Source organism: Vipera ursinii (genome assembly GCF_947247035.1).
Source record: "Vipera ursinii genome assembly, chromosome: 6".
NCBI lineage: Eukaryota > Metazoa > Chordata > Lepidosauria > Squamata > Viperidae > Vipera > Vipera ursinii.
The window spans coordinates 25940441-25956598 of NC_139515.1; the positions used below are offsets into that span (position 1 = coordinate 25940441).

The following is a 16158-nucleotide window of genomic DNA, read 5'->3' on the forward strand; positions in this document are numbered from 1 at the left end:
TGTGTAGGGAGGAGGTCAAAAGGAGGGGCCTCTAGGACAGGACTTTTCAACCTTTTCACTGATTGTACCAATTTTAGAATATGGCAATAGTCGAGTACCACCAGTCATCTAGCAAGGTGTTAAAAACTTGATGACCAAAAATAAAATGGAAAAAAGTGATAAAGTACAGGTATTCCTTGACTTACCACAGTTCACTTAGTGACTGTTCAAAGTTATAATGGCACTGAAAAAAGTGACTTATGACCATTCACACTTATGACCATTGCAGCATCTCCAGGGTCATGTGATTTACATTTGGATGCTTGGCAACCGATTCATATTTATGATGGTCACATTGTCCCAGGGTCATGCGATCCCCTTTTGCAACCTTCTGACAAGCAAAGTCAGTGGGGAAACCAGATTCACTTAACAACCATGTTACTAATTTAACAACTGCAGTGTTTGACATAACAACTGTGGCAAGAAAAGTCATAAAATGGGGCAAAATTCATTTAACAAATTTCTCTCCCCCCTTTTATATCCTCTCTTTTCTCTCCCCTTTATGTCCTCTCTTCTCTTCCCCCTTTGTATCCTCTCTTCTCTTCCTCCCCTTTATATCCACATTTCTGTCCCCCCTTTGTATCCTCTCTTCTCTCACCCCTTTATATTCTCTCTTCTCTCCCTCTTCATGTTTTCTCTTATCTCCCCCTTTTATATCCTCTCTTCTCTCCCCCTTTTATATCCTCTCTTCTCTCCCCCCTTTATATCTTCTCTCCCCCCTTTTATATCAACTCCCGCCTTTTATATCCTCTCTTCTCTCCCCGCTTTTATATCAACTCCCCCATTTATATCCTCTCTTCTCCCTTTATATCTTCTCTTCTCTCCCCCCTTTATATCCTCTCTTCTCTCTCCCCCTTTGTATCCTCTCTTCTCTCCCCACTTTATATCCTCTCTTCTCTCCCCCCAGTAGGCCCAGGCAGGCAATGCCTCATGCAGCTCCAGCTGAATCTCTGCCTGAAGACTGCATGAGGCTGCCTGCCACCCCCAATCAGCTGGAGCTGCGTGTGCCAATCCTGGTCTCTCAGCAGGACCCAGGCAACGCATCACGCAGCTCCACCTGAATCTCCACCCAAAGACTGTGTGAGACTGCCTGCCACCCACAAGGCGGCCGCCAATCAGCTGGAGCTGTGTGCTTCGATCCTGGGCTCTCAGTAGGACCCAGGCAACGTGCAGTTCCAGCTGACTTTCCCATAAGCCTGTTTGACACTGCCGCCACTTCACCTCATCCACTTTTACACTTTTTTTTACAGTGCTGTTCAACCCATTGTACATGTACCACCTGCCAGGTGCTGACATACCTCTTATTCCTCTGATAATGTAAACTCAACAGTGGCCACAGGATTGGAAAAGATCAGTTTACATTCCAATTCCAAAGAAAGGCAGTGCCAAAGAATGTTCAAACTATCGCACCACTGCACTCATTTCTCATGCTAGTAAAGTTATGCTTAAAATCCTAAAAGCTAGACTCCAGCAGTATGTGGATCGAGAACTACCAGAAGTACAGGCAGGATTTCGAAGAGGCAGAGGAACTAGAGATCAAATTGCCAACATACGCTGGATCATGGAGAAAGCTAGGGAGTTCCAGAAAAACATCTACTTCTGCTTCATTGACTATGCTAAAGCCTTTGATTGTGTGGATCATAACAAACTGTGGCAAGTTCTTAAAGAGATGGGAGTACCAGACCATCTTATTTGTCTCTTAAGAAACCTATATGCGGGCCAAGAAGCAACAGTGAGAACTGGACACGGAACCACTGATTGGTTCAAAATTGGGAAAGGAGTCCGGCAAGGCTGTATACTGTCACCTTGCCTATTTAACTTATATGCAGAGCACATCATGAGAAAGGCAGGGCTAGATGAATCAAAAGTTGGAATTAAGATTGCTGGATGAAATATCAACAACCTAAGATATGCAGATGATACCACTCTAATGGCAGAAAGTGAAGAGGAACTGAAGAGCCTCTTGTTGCAAGTGAAGAAGGAGAGTGCAAAACTTGGGTTGAAACTAAACATTAAGAAAACCAAGATCATGGCATCCGGCCCTCTCAATTCCTGGCAAATAGATGGGGAAGAAATGGAAGTAGTGACAGATTTTATTTTCCTGGGCTCCAAGATCACTGCAGATGGGGACTGTAGCCAAGAAATTAAAAGACGCTTGCTCCTCGGGAGGAAAGCCATGGCAAATCTAGACAGCACACTAAAAAGCAGAGACATCACCCTGTCAACAAAGGTGCGTATAGTCAAGGCTATGATCTTCCCAGTTGCAATGTGTGGCAGTGAAAGTTGGACCATAAAAAAGGCTGAGCGCCAAAGAATTGAGGCCTTTGAACTCTGGTGCTGGAGAAGACTCCTGCGAGTCCCTTGGACTGCAAGGCGATCAAACCGGTCAGTCCTAGAGGAGATCAACCCTGACTGCTCTTTAGAAGGCCAGATCCTGAAGCTAAAACTCAAATACTTTGGCCACCTAATGAGAAGGAAGGACTCACTGGAGAAGAGCCTAATGCTGCGAAAGATTGAGGGCAATAGAAGAAGGGGACGACAGAGAATGAGGTGGCTGGATGGAGTTACTGAAGCAGTAGGCGTGAGCTTAAATGGACTCCAGAAGATGGTAGAGGACAGGAAAGCCTGGAGGAACGTTGTCCATAGGGTCGCGATGGGTCGGACATGACTTCGCAACTAACAACAACAACAAATTATACATAAAGGAATCAATAACTCTAGTGAGAGAAAGAAGGTCAAAAGGTACATGTGGAGAATGCAATGCCCCAAACAGGAAGAGTAAACGGTACATGTGGAGAATGCAATGCCCCAAACAGGAAGAGTAAATCTCAGGGTAAACGGCCTTGAAGATGTCAGCACACCAGCACAAACTGAATCCCAAAACACTGTTCTTCCTCAACTGTCAATTTCCCTTTCCCAGTTCCCCATCATAAAGGTATACAGCTTTATTTTCCATTTGTTCCCCCTCCCTTTCCCAACTGATGGCAAAATGCCAACAAGGCACCAAGCTGAAGGTAATGGATCTGACAAGACGTTTCATTACCCAAGCTAGGTAGTATCATCAGCATTGAGCATCAAGGACCTTTCATTTCAGCCCTGAGCTACAAATATTTTTATTTATGAATACTGAATCGCAGTCCTCCTTAGGTATGGAAGCCAGCTGACTGGCTTTCTGAGCCCTCATAATAAACTACTTCTAAAAATATTACCAAGAAATTGCATGGACCTGTCCAGAAACTTATCAACAATCAAGAGTGGCTCAAAGATACCAAACTAATTAATTAGCTAACTAATGTTTGACACTAAATATTATTAAAAGTATATTAAGCAGCAATATATATTTTAAGAGTATCATTCAGTATACATTCACATGACATGTATAAAAGATAGGGAAATTTTAAGATAAGGTAAGATGAAATAGGATAGGATAGGCATTTTAAATGTAAACATTTATGTTTAATTATATTTTCAGAAGACTGGAACATAGCATTCGGTTAATTCATAGCTGCTATATGGATATAAGTTCCATCTTTTTAGGAACCCCCATACTATAGAAATCTTTTTTTCACTTTTATCACTGATCAAAATATATTTATTAGTTTTTGAGGTTTGTGCAAATGCAGATATATGGCTCTTAGACAAAACTCAGCAAACCACAAACCTTAGAGTTTTTTTAAAGCCCTTGCAGCAGAGTTCAATGTCTGTGGTCCCAGAGCTATATGCAAGTTCCCAAATCTAATAATCCAGAAGCTATCTAAAAATTGCTGCTGAATTTTATCATTTATTTTTATCCTAACTTCTTTATTCTTACAAACAATCCCAAAATATTAAGTTCAATATACCAGTATATATTTTTTAAAACATTTAATAACATTCAGTAAAATGTTATTTATTACCATTGCTTCTATGCTGTTTGCATCATATAATTCTAAGCTGCTTACAATGCAATTACATCAAAATTATTAGAGAGATTAAAACTAAGTTTAAAAAAAAACCTAGGATCACTGTGCCAGACTGGATCACATGGATAGGACTGAGATAAGCTTAACCAAATCTCTGAGAGAACAGATGTTTTTAAGCTGTTACTTTTTAATATTCTCAAAGGGAAAGCATAAAATGCTAGGAAGTAATCATACCGGACACATTTAATTACTTTAAATCAAATTCTAGCTTTTGTGTGACCTTCTTCATCAGAGAGGAGTTGTGGCCCTTTGCTCCAAAGCACTGAGCACACCTGCCTTCCATTAATACTGATGTACTGGTGAGAAAGTCCTGCTTACTTTTGGCCATCACTCATAACTAACACTGTTTTTAAGATTTCCCAACAGCATTAATAACTGAACTGTTTAGCATGTAGATTGCTGCTATCAGAACCCTCTCTGTCAGCCTCAATTTTTGGCCTTTAAATTTGGGATGTTGTTGTTGTTGTTGTTAGTTGCGAAGTCGTGTCCGACTCATCTTTGTTGCTCTTCTCTGCACTTTTTCTAGAGTCTCAACGTCTTTTTATGGTGCTAGGGCCAAAATTGGTTGCAGTATTTTAGGAGTGGTCTTACTAAGGTTTTATAAAATGATATTAGTACCTTGCGTGATCTTGATTGATTGATCTTGTTGAATTCCTCTGATAATGTAATTTAGGATTGCATTGGCTTTTTTGATACCACCACACACATTTAATTGATTGGCTCATATTTTATTGATTGTCCACTAAGACTCCAAGATCCCTTTCACAGCTACTGCTATTAAGCCTGGTTTCACTAATCTATATGTGTACTTTGGGGTTTTTTTGCTTAGGTATAAGACTTTACTTTTCTGTACATTGAATTTCATTTTGTTAGATAGGACCCAATGTTCAAATCTGTCAAGAACTGTTTGGTTCGAATTGACGAGGACTCAGAGTGGTTAACACTGAACGAGTTTATTGAATACACAAAGCCAACTGTCAAATGTCAAATGTTGCAACCCTTTTATAGAGAAAGCGTTTGAACTGTAACCAATACAAACTGTCTGTTTTCCCGCTCCTTGGTTGTGGCGTCCAATGATTGCACCTTATTTTCCCGCTTTAAACCTTGCAAAGCTGCACAGTGTTTGCAATATCTTCTATGGCTTATTGCTAACTATTTACATACACAACACCCCTTACCCCCCAGTTGGTGTCATTTCTTTACAAAGTCCATTAGGTATTTTGGTGGCCTATGTATTCTAGAAGGGTATCTGTTACTTTGGCTGCTAGGGACCCTTTTCCCTGGTTGACTGCTTGGCTGCTGGTTACTATGCTGGTTACTACTGGACCTGGGCTCAGGGTTACTGGCTTCAGATGTACTGCCTTGTGTATTAGGTTGTGTTTGGGATTCAGTTGTCACTGGCCTACTTCGCAGGGGTATTTCCCAATCAATTGGACTGAATTGTTGTTGATGGGCATCTGGAAATATGTCATCTTGCCCCACCACTACACCACTTTCAGGCCTAATGTTATCTGTACTGTTTGCCCTAACTGAGCTTTGGTCCCCCTCAGCTGGCACACACCCACTAGATCTTTTCCTCAGCTGGTCTATGTGTCTTTTACAGACCCTATTCCCTTCCCCCTCAATGATGTATGATAAGGGACCTAAGATTTCAGTTACCACCCCAGGAATCCACTTATCCCCTTGGGCGTAGTTCCTGGCCCAAATCAAGTCCCCCACTTCAAATGTTCTGTTAGGAATGTCAAATTCAATGTTTGGTTGGAGTCGGTCGGGGTGTAGTCTGTCCAACTTGGTCAAGATTTTTCTTCCCCACCTCATTTCAGCTGGACTTTTCCCTGTAGCCGAACAAGGGGTTGTGTGTTGGGCCAACAAGAACTCAGCTAGTCTCTGATGCCAGTCACCTCGAATAATTCTTTTAAGCGCGTCCTTCGTGGTCCTCACGTTCCTTTCAGCCAATCCGTTGGTGGAGGGGTGGAAGGGTGCAGAAGTCTTATGCTTAATCGAGTTGGCCTTGAGGAAATCCTGAAATTCAATAGATGTGAATTGTGGCCCGTTATCAGACACTATTAAATCCGGCAACCCATGAGTGGCAAAGAGGCCCCTTAATGCCTGTATTGTTCTGCCTGCCGTTACTGAACTGACCGGTACTACTTCTAGCCATCTAGAGTAGCTGTCGACCACTACAAGGAACGTTAACCCCTGGAAAGGTCCAGCGAAGTCAATATGAATCCTGGACCAAGGATTCCTAGCTAGCTCCCATTTATGTGTGCGGATGTGTTGTTGTTCAGGCCTGGAACGTTGGCACAGATGGCAATTGGCAACGCATTCCTCAATGTCTTGGTCCAATCCTGGCCACCACAAGTGACTCCTAGCTAAGGCCTTCATCCTTACTATTCCAGGGTGTCCTTCATGCAATTCAAATAGAATAGCTGATTTGTGGATTCCTGGGATTACTACACGAGTTCCCCAAAGTAAGCAACCCATATGAACTGATAGTTCATCCTTCCTTCGGAAAAATGGACTGTATTTTACGTCTGGGTTGGCGTTGGGCCAACCGCTCATGACCCAGGCCATTACTCTCCTTAATATGGGGTCCTTATTGGTTGCTTCCGCTATGTCTTTAGCAGTTAGGGGCAGATCAGGAATATCTTGTAGGGACATTACTTGTCCCACTGGGGCAGGGTCCTCCTCTGTTGTGCTAAGGGGCAATCTGCTAAGAGCGTCTGCATGACCCATGTCTTTACCTGGTCGGTATTGGAGGGAAAATGAATATGCTGAGAGGAAAATGGACCATCTCAGCATCCTGGGAGACATAATTTGGGGAGTCTGTTTATCTGTGGTAAACAGTCCCAGCAGGGGTTTGTGGTCTGTCAGAATTGTAAAGTTCCTGCCATACAGGTAGTCGTGGAACTTTTTAACTCCTGGATTTACTGAGGGGTCTAGGTTAAAATTAATGGGGGGCCCTTTGTACTTGCCTAGAGATCCATCGAATACGTCTGCAAATTCTTTGCAGACGGATTCGAGGGTCTTATTTTTAATCACAGAATTTATTCCCCCTATCCAAATTCCCAGGGCAGGAAACCAATTAAGCCCTATTAAGCTAGTCCTATTCCCCTCCGTAACTACCACATCTAAGACCCCCTTAAATCCCTTAAAATTAACTCTAAGGCTGGTCTTTCCCTTTACGATTATTGGACTTTTTTGGAAGTCCATTAATTGAATATTTGTTGGGCTAAGTGGAATTCTTTTTCCACTTAGTTGTTCAATTTTTTTCAGGGTTTCAGTGGAAATTATCGACACTGAAGCCCCAGAGTCGATTTCCATTCTGCAAGGAACCCCTTGCAGAAGGACTGTGATTTTAAATTTTCCGTCCGGAAAATTGTGCCCCCTTCCCTGCCTTTTCCGATTGACTCGGGCCACCTCCCCTGGGTTTGAAAATTTCGCCCGGGATCTAGGGGTCTCCTTGCCACTAGCATTGGGGGTTACCTTACCCTCTGGCCACACATCGACTTCATTCAGACGGGAGTCCCGGACGCGGTTTCTGCAGATGGCCTGGATGTGGCCGGTCTTGCCACAAGCCCTGCACTTGGCGGTGCGGAATCGGCAGGAAGCGCGGGGATGGTTGCCGCCACAGCTGCCGCATCGGTTCTGGGTGTCGTTGTCGCGCGGTCTGGTTGCGGTGTCCCGCCACGGTCGTTGTGCCCCGGTCGGTGGTCTCTGCGGTGTTGCGGGTTGTTGCCGGCGGCCGGGTTCGGGCCCTTCGCTTCTAAGTTGTCTGGGTGCCATCTTCCCAAATCGCCTGGAGACTTCGGCGATCTCTTCCTCCCACTGCTGATCCACCTCCCCGCAGTCCACATAGCCCTCTTGGTTAATTTCAGGTGCTGTCGCCATGCTACTGCGGGGGGGGTCGCGATACCCGGTAGACTCATACGTTAGGAGTTCGTCGAGCACTTCCTGTAAATCGCCAGTAGGTTTGGCGATTATTCTGTTTTGTAATTGTTCATCGCGTAAGCCTAGCACAACTCTGTCCCGAATCCTAATTTCTAAATTATCGTATTTGCAACGAACTGCGGCTTCCCTAACGGCAGCGACGAATTTCTGTATGGATTCCCCCGGTCTCTGATTTCTCTTCTCGAAGATGCGCCGCCAAAAAAGTTCGGACCTTCGGGGAGTAAAGTGCACCTTTAGTTTTGCCAGGAGGTCGGCATAGGGCACGCTGGAGACTGGTTGTGGCTGGCACAGCCCGACAGCGACTCTGTAGACCGGTGTGCCGCAAATTGTCAAAAGTGCCGCCGCTTTTTTTCGGTCGTCGGTGATTCCGTTCACTAACAGGAATCCTTCGACCTGACCAATATATTCTTCCCAATCTTCGGGGAAGTTAGGGTCAAATTCCTTCAATGACCCGATTTGCGCCATTCGGAGAATTTTTTTCCTATTCTGCCGCGGCCGCTCGGTTGACTGTGACTCGCTCAGACTTTGCCGCCTTCACGACAATTCTTCCTAATCTCTGGTCTTCTGTCAATCCCACCTTCGTCGCCAGTTGTTTGGTTCGAATTGACGAGGACTCAGAGTGGTTAACACTGAACGAGTTTATTGAATACACAAAGCCAACTGTCAAATGTCAAATGTTGCAACCCTTTTATAGAGAAAGCGTTTGAACTGTAACCAATACAAACTGTCTGTTTTCCCGCTCCTTGGTTGTGGCGTCCAATGATTGCACCTTATTTTCCCGCTTTAAACCTTGCAAAGCTGCACAGTGTTTGCAATATCTTCTATGGCTTATTGCTAACTATTTACATACACAACAAGAACCATCTGGATCTTGAGCCTATCATCTAGGGTGTTTGCTATTCCTGCCAGCTTAGTATCATCTGGAGATTTGATAAGTTCCCTTTCTATTCCCTTATTTGTTTATGAAGATGTTGAATAGTACTGGGCCTAGGAATGCTTACTCCCCTCCATGTAGACCAGGGGCGTCAAACTGCCGGCCTGTGGGCTGGATGCATCATGCCGAAACCAGCTCCAGCAATGGGCTGACGTTGCGAGTTTGAAACCCCTGATGCAGAAAGTTACAAATCCATCTGATGGTGATGCTGTCTATCCCACTTTTTTCTAGCTTTCCAAGAAGTAGGTTGTGATGTACTTTGTCAAATGCCTTACTGAAGTCTAAGTATACTATACTATTTCCACAGCATTTCGCTGGTCTACTAATTTAGTTACTTGGTCAAAGAATGAAATAAGTGCTGGCTTCTAGTTATATCTTTATTTGTTTCTAGATGTTTGCAGATTTGTTTTTTGATTGTCTTTTCCAGTATCTTCCCAGATATTAATGTTAGGCAGATTGGTCTGTAGTTTCCTAGGTCTGTTTTTTGTTTTTGTTTTTAAGATGGGAACCACATCAGTTCTTTTCCAATCTTCTGTTAGTTCCCATGTGCTCCAGGATTTTTGAAAGATATGATACAGTAGTTCTGAGGTGACATCTGCCAGCTCCTTCAGAACTCTGGGATATAATCCATCAGGTCCTGGTGATTTATATCCATCAAGATCAGACAGATGTTCTCTTACCATTTTTTGTTTATTTTAACTTTTATTTCTAGTCTGTCTTTTTCAGTTATTTTTTGGTAGATTGAGCTATAATTTCTTTTTGCATGAAGACCAATGCAAAGAATTTGCAGCCTGTTGCTTCCTTGCTGTCTTCTCTCTTTAGTGGACCAACTGTTTCCTTGATTTTTTTTCTTGTTATTTATTTCTTGATCTTTTAGGAAATATTGCTTTAAAAATGAACATGTTATGGAAGAAAGAAGGTTAAAAAAACAATCATTGTAGTAAGGATTTTTCAAAGATGGACTGTGACTGTCAGAACCATAGCTGTTTAAATATTTATTTGCTGGATAAATAAAACAAGATGCTAAAAATAAAGAAGCAGAAAAATTGCCAGGCATGTCTTTGTCTCACAAATGTCAGCATTGCTGATATACTGTGCTTACATTTTCATAGGAAGAAGTATTAATCTTTTCCATGGGAGTGGGAATAGTGTGTTTGTCTCTCTCTGTGTTTTGTGTGTGTGTGTGTGTGTGTGTGTGTGTGTGTGTGTGTGTGTGTGTGTGTGTGTGTGTTGAGCAGACTGGAGAACAACAAAATGTGGTCCTTATATTCCTATTCCTTAGTCCCATACTGGTTCTTCAGTTCTAATACATCAATGCTTCTCTTTTTGATTTTAATTCAGACTTTTTCAATTTCAATTTATAATCTGGTCATAAGGAATATTTTGAAACATAGCCAAAAGGAGCTTTCTTATAGGGATGGTTAATGTAACCACTTGCTTCTGTCTGTCAGAAGGCTTCTGGCGTTGTTAAGACTAGTAAATCTATCACAGCATAAGCTGTCAGCAGTGCACTTCATTAAATGTATAATATTCTAGCCCAAGGTATCTATTATAATGATCCACAAGCTTAGTTGTGAAATAGGGAATTATAAACACTGAGGCCAGAGGAAAATTAAATGCTGGAAGTACAGTATTCTGTTTAACTATTCTCTTTAATTTGGCCTATTTGTGAATTAAATATGAAGAAAGAAAGAAAAAGAAATGGAAAAGGGGTAGGGAAGGCAGATTTGTTCAAATTCCACATACAGAACAAACCTAGTACTTCTCCTTAATTTTAAATGAAATCCTTTTATACTCTTGTTTCTGTATTATGAGGGCAATTTGAAAATAAACCTCCGTTTGGTTATCAGTGACAGACACTTACAGATACAGAATTTTTATTATACACATTAGAAAACTACAACATTACATAACTTTTTGTTGATTGGCCTCAAATCTGGGCTAAGGGCAGGGGTTGATCAACAACATACCAATGGAACTGCTTCAAAAGTTCTTGGGTGTGCCTAGTGATGTGCAGGCGAGCATTATCATGAATCAACACCACACAGAAGTCAGCATGCCCCGACACTTCTTACGGATGAGTCGTCTGAGTTTTCATAACATTTCACAGTAGACTTCTGAACTGATGGTTGAACCACACTCCATGAACTTCACTAGCAGTACTCCTTTGGCATCTTCACATTTGGCAGGATTTTTTATGGCACCACTTCTGGTATGGTAATGGTTCACAATAATGCTCGCCCACACACCGCTAGATGCACCCAAGAACTTTTGAAGTAGTTCCATTGGAATGGTTTTGATCACCCCCACCCCCACCCCATAGCCCAGATTTGGCACTGAGCGACTATTACTAAGGAATTTCAAACCTTGTAAGATGTTATGACAAGTGCCTCAATTTGAATGGTGTTTATGTTGAAAAGTAGTGTATTGCTGTAGTTTTCTAATGTGTATAATAAAAGTTCTGTATCTTTGAGTATCTGTCATTCATAACCAAATGGATGTTTATTTCCAAATTGCTCTCGTAGAATATATTAACTGTATATATTGCCATTCTGATACTGATAAATGATTAGCTTTTAACATGGTTTAGTTGGGAACTTCCTCTCTCTTATTTGGGAGTAATCTTTTGTTGTAAGGACCATTATTTTCATCTTCTTTGAACTCTGTTTTCTCATACTTTTTTATCTGTTGCATATGCTGAAATCTGCTGGGACAAATCTTTGTTTTTTGACTCTTCTCTAAGTAGATCTCATCTCCTTCCCATATATTCATATCTACAAATTTATGCCATAAAGCTACAAGTTATATCATAGCATTATATAGTGATTGATATTATATACCAGTGACACCATACTAGCATTAATGTGCTAGTAGATCATTAATTAATCTGATTATATATGGCTAGCACTAAGTCTCCTGATATTTTTTCCCTTTTGCAGATCTTGCTTTCTGTTTCAAAAATATTACTTTTGTGAAATTGTTGTGAACACTGTTAGCATTTTCTGAGGCTTTTGACTGTTTTAAATCAAAGTCATAATCTAGTGTTGAAAACCAATATGATGGAATGGTAAACATGGAAGGATCCAAATAAATTTCTACTTCACCATAAAAATGCTCTGATTGACCTTGACTGATTATTCTTTTTCTGACCCACCTTCCTACTTCACAAGTTAATTATTACAGGGGAACAAAGAATGGAGTACTGTGTATGTAGTCACCTGAACTACTGAACAAAAGGATCCAATCAGGGTCAGTCACTGGGACCAGAGGTTTAGTCTTCCGAGCTTTTGGACTCGTGCTGGAGGCCCCGTCCCCAGGGAACTCCTCTCTGACAAAAGCTCCCTGAGGATGGGGCTCCAGCATGAGTCCGAAAGCTCTAAAGACTAAATCTCTGGTCCTGGTGACCAGCACGGATTAGATCCTGCAACATTATCCTGGGACACATATACAGGTAGTCCTCAATTGACAACCACAAATGAGCCCCAAATTTATGTTGTTAAGTGAGACATTTGTTAAGTGAGTTTTGTCCCATTTTTACAACTTTTCTGGCCACAGTTGTTAAGTGAATCATTGCAGTTGTTAAGTTAGTAACTCGGTTGTTAAGTGAATCTAACTTCCCCATTGTATTTGCTTGTCAGAAGGTTGCCAAAGGGGATCACACAACCCCAGGATGCTGCAGCCATCGTAAATACATGCCAGTTGGCAAATGTCCAAATTTTGATTGCGTGACCATGGGAGTGCACAACGGTCATAAGTGTGAAAAATCATCATAACTCACTGTTTCCAGTGCTGTTGTAACTTTGAATGGTCACTAAATGAACTGTTGTAAGTCAAGGACCACCTGTATTTGCCTTCATTCATTCTGAATAAAATGTGGAATATAATTCAAATAAAAAAAATTATGACCTTTTCTATAATTCATTGGTATTAAAGCTAATGTCTTTTTGTGCCAATACGATGTCAGAGTCCCCCCCCCCCCCCGAAACAGCTTTGGACAACTAATTTCTTACCATTTTGAAGAAAATCAGTGCTTTGAGTCAGATAATATTCTGATGCTGATTTATGACCTCAAACTGCAACTAATATTTTGTCAAAGTTATGCTGCTTCTTTGAGTACTTTTTTAGTGAATATCACTGTTGTTCAGAAAAATAACAATAGAGACATACTACCACATTGAATGAACTACTGTAGATAAAACCATTATAATTTGAATACCAGACTGGTGGCCAGATCAATCTTAGCACTACCCTTTTCCTTATATTTGCATCAGTGTCTGGAAAGGATAGTTATCTCTTCATCCTATTTCTTTTTTCCTTCTGCTTCAAGGTGGTTGTCAAAATTGTGGAATGCCATTATTGCTCCCCGAGTTCAAGAAGCAATTCTCTCCAGAGCTTCTCTGAAAAAACCACCCACATTTGGACAAATGGCAGTCAAGAAATGTCCAAGCCGAGGGCAGCAAGCAATAGTGAAAGCTGCTCTCAGCATCTTATTAAATAAAGCAGTTCTGCATGGATGTCCTCTTCCCAGATCAGGTAAGCTGTGTAAATGTGTAAATCTCTGGAACATGTACTTTTTCTGTTGTGATCTTAAGTTTTCTTTATATAAGCTTTTTTGTTAATTCCTGGGATCATGAGCTTAGAGTGAAAGTTAGGTTAAAATGAAACTAAGTGGGAAAAATACTCTTTTAAACAAAAGACTTAATTCCTTGGCAACTACACTATGCTTCCTTAATACCTTGGCAACCACATTGCACCACTGTATTGTGACTTGCTTCTGTCATTTCCATTATTACAGAAATAGAGCTGTACATTGCAGATTTTAAAGGAGGAAACTTTCCTCTCTCTATGGTATCAAACTATAAGAACTGCCCCAAGAAAAAAGGAGAAAATGTTGCTTGGAGAAAAGCAAGCACAAGTCCACGTAAGAAGTCACACTACTCATCAGCCCAGTCCTGGAGTAGGCCAGAGGGAAGTGCAGAAGGTAAAATATTGGTGGAAATTGGAAGGCAATGGGGATAATTTATTTGGACACTTGAAAACTCCTTATTGACATTTAAAAAACCCAGTCAAGGGCTTTCATTTTTTAACTTTTTTATCAACTGTGTTTAAATCCACTAAGCAATTCTGGGAGCATAAATTTTCTTACTTGTCCAGGGATAGTTCCAGAACCCTGTTCAAAGATGTAAAAAATGGGCATAAAATATGAATTTCTGACTTACAATCATTTCTTTCCAGTAGGTATTAAATCAAATAATTTATTGAAGGAAAATGGGAATAAAGTGTCTTCCTTAGAAAAAAAGTAAGTTCTGTGTTTGCATGTGATGTCTGGCCCCTTCCCAAGGAAATTTGACATCAAATAAATCAATACATCTTACTTGTCACATAGTGCAGGGATCCCCAACACCCCGTCCATGGACCGGTATTGGGCTGCGACCAGTTAGGAACCGGGCCATGCAGCTGGAAGCATGCGGCGAGACTGCAGGGGTCTGGGCAGGGGCGGGAGAGTGGCAGGGCAGAGCTCACTTGCTCAGTGCAAAGGTTCTCCAGCGGCTGCACTTGCAACTGGCTTGCAACATCTGAGCTCAGTTTCCTTCCTCCTCTTCCTCTTGCTTCTTGTGCTCTCTCTACTTCTGCCTCCTCCTCCTCCTCCTCCTCTTCCTGCTTTCTCTCCCTTCTGCTACTTTTTCTTCCTCCTCCTCTTCTTTCTCACTTTTCTCCTCTTCCCCCTCCTGGCACCCCAGCTGGGCTTATGCTCCCTTCACGCAAGTCTCCAAGTTTGCAAGGCAAGCACGCACCAGCCCAGCTTGCAAAGGGGGAGGGGGAGGGGAGAAGCTACATGTCTCCTTAAGCAGTGTCTCCAAGGGAATCCTTCTCTGATCTACACCTTTTCCAAGGCTGCTAGGCTTAGGCAGTGCCCTCCCTCCTTCCTTCCATCCCCCTGCCCCCGGCCATGGAAAAATTGTCTTCCATGAAACTGGTCCCTGGTGCCAAAAAGATTGGGGATCTCTGACCTAGTGTATGCTTCTCCATTATTGCATAGAAATTATAGCAGTCAATACACTGTACACAATTTTTGGTATGATGGATGGATTTTGTAATTAAGACCCTATTCTTTAGACCTTTTGCAAAAAAAAAATTATTTCCAATATTTGCCAAAATATTGCACAAACACAAAAAATCAGTGGAGAAAATCCGGATACTTTACTGTGAATATTGTATTGGAAAATTTACTCAATTAAATTCTACTCTATTAATATCCCAGAAATGGTTCAAAATAATTTGAATTTTATTAGGAATAGAACATGCCAGTAAGATATATTGCTGAATTTTCTTTTCTTGTCATATAAAATACATCTTTCTTTTAAACAGTTTACGGGAAGAAATTATGCAGAATGGAAATTTAGAACAGAAGTCTCTTTGATAGGTTCCAGTACTTCTTCACTGTAGACCATTAGGAAAACAACTAGAAAAATTCAAATATCAATTCCAGAATAATTAGTTTAAGTTTTTTCAGAGGTTTTGAGAATTAAATAGTTTTAGATATGAATAAACTGTGTGCAAACTGTTTTTTCTAAAATATTCCATTTGGATTAGCTACTGTATGTATCATTTCTGTCTGAAGCAAATCTCTATTTATGCATTACTAAATATTTTTGTGAAGTCCTTGGTGTTCTATGAGCTTTGTTGTTTGCTTTCAGACATTTCATTACCTGATTAGATAACATTATCAGTGTAATGATTGTGGGGGTTTGCTCTCTGGCACTCACTAGCACTGATGCTATTACCTAGCTGAGTAATGAAATGTCTGCAAGTGAACAATCAAGCTAAGAGAGCACCAAAGACTCCACAGTTTAACCCTGAGCTACATATATTATCTTCAAATGGTACCCTATATTTTAAAACCTGTTTAAAAAAATCAATGAGTTCCTTTGAGTTAAAATACTTCCAGCCAACTAAAAATAGAGTTGGATTGAACTTTTATTGCATGAATTTAATTAACTTGCCCTGCTTCCACGAATACTTTCTCTATTAAACTGTAAGAGATAAACAACATTTTATAGCTCCATATTATAGATTGTCATTTACTATGTTTTGCAACATAATTTTGTTTTCCTTTCCAAGGTCTCCCAGAGATGATCCATTAAGTGTGTTAAACCTGGAACAGAGACTATCTATTTATTCAGATGATGAAGTGGACCTTCTGCAAGAACTTCAAAGTATTTGTTTAAGCAAATCGGAATCTGACATCAGTAAAGTATGTATTACTTACTC

General features: G+C 41.1%; 1 protein-coding gene across 1 annotated transcript in view; it reads left to right on the top strand.

Moving 5' to 3' along the window:
- Positions 1 to 16158, top strand: part of CTTNBP2 (cortactin binding protein 2) — a 170514-nt gene that overhangs the window by 134549 nt on the left and 19807 nt on the right. The window contains exons 18-21 of the mRNA XM_083366677.1: positions 13214 to 13419; positions 13682 to 13867; positions 14125 to 14185; positions 16009 to 16141. Coding sequence (XP_083222803.1) covers positions 13214 to 13419; positions 13682 to 13867; positions 14125 to 14185; positions 16009 to 16141 — 586 coding nt within the window. The remainder of the gene's footprint in view (positions 1 to 13213; positions 13420 to 13681; positions 13868 to 14124; positions 14186 to 16008; positions 16142 to 16158) is intronic.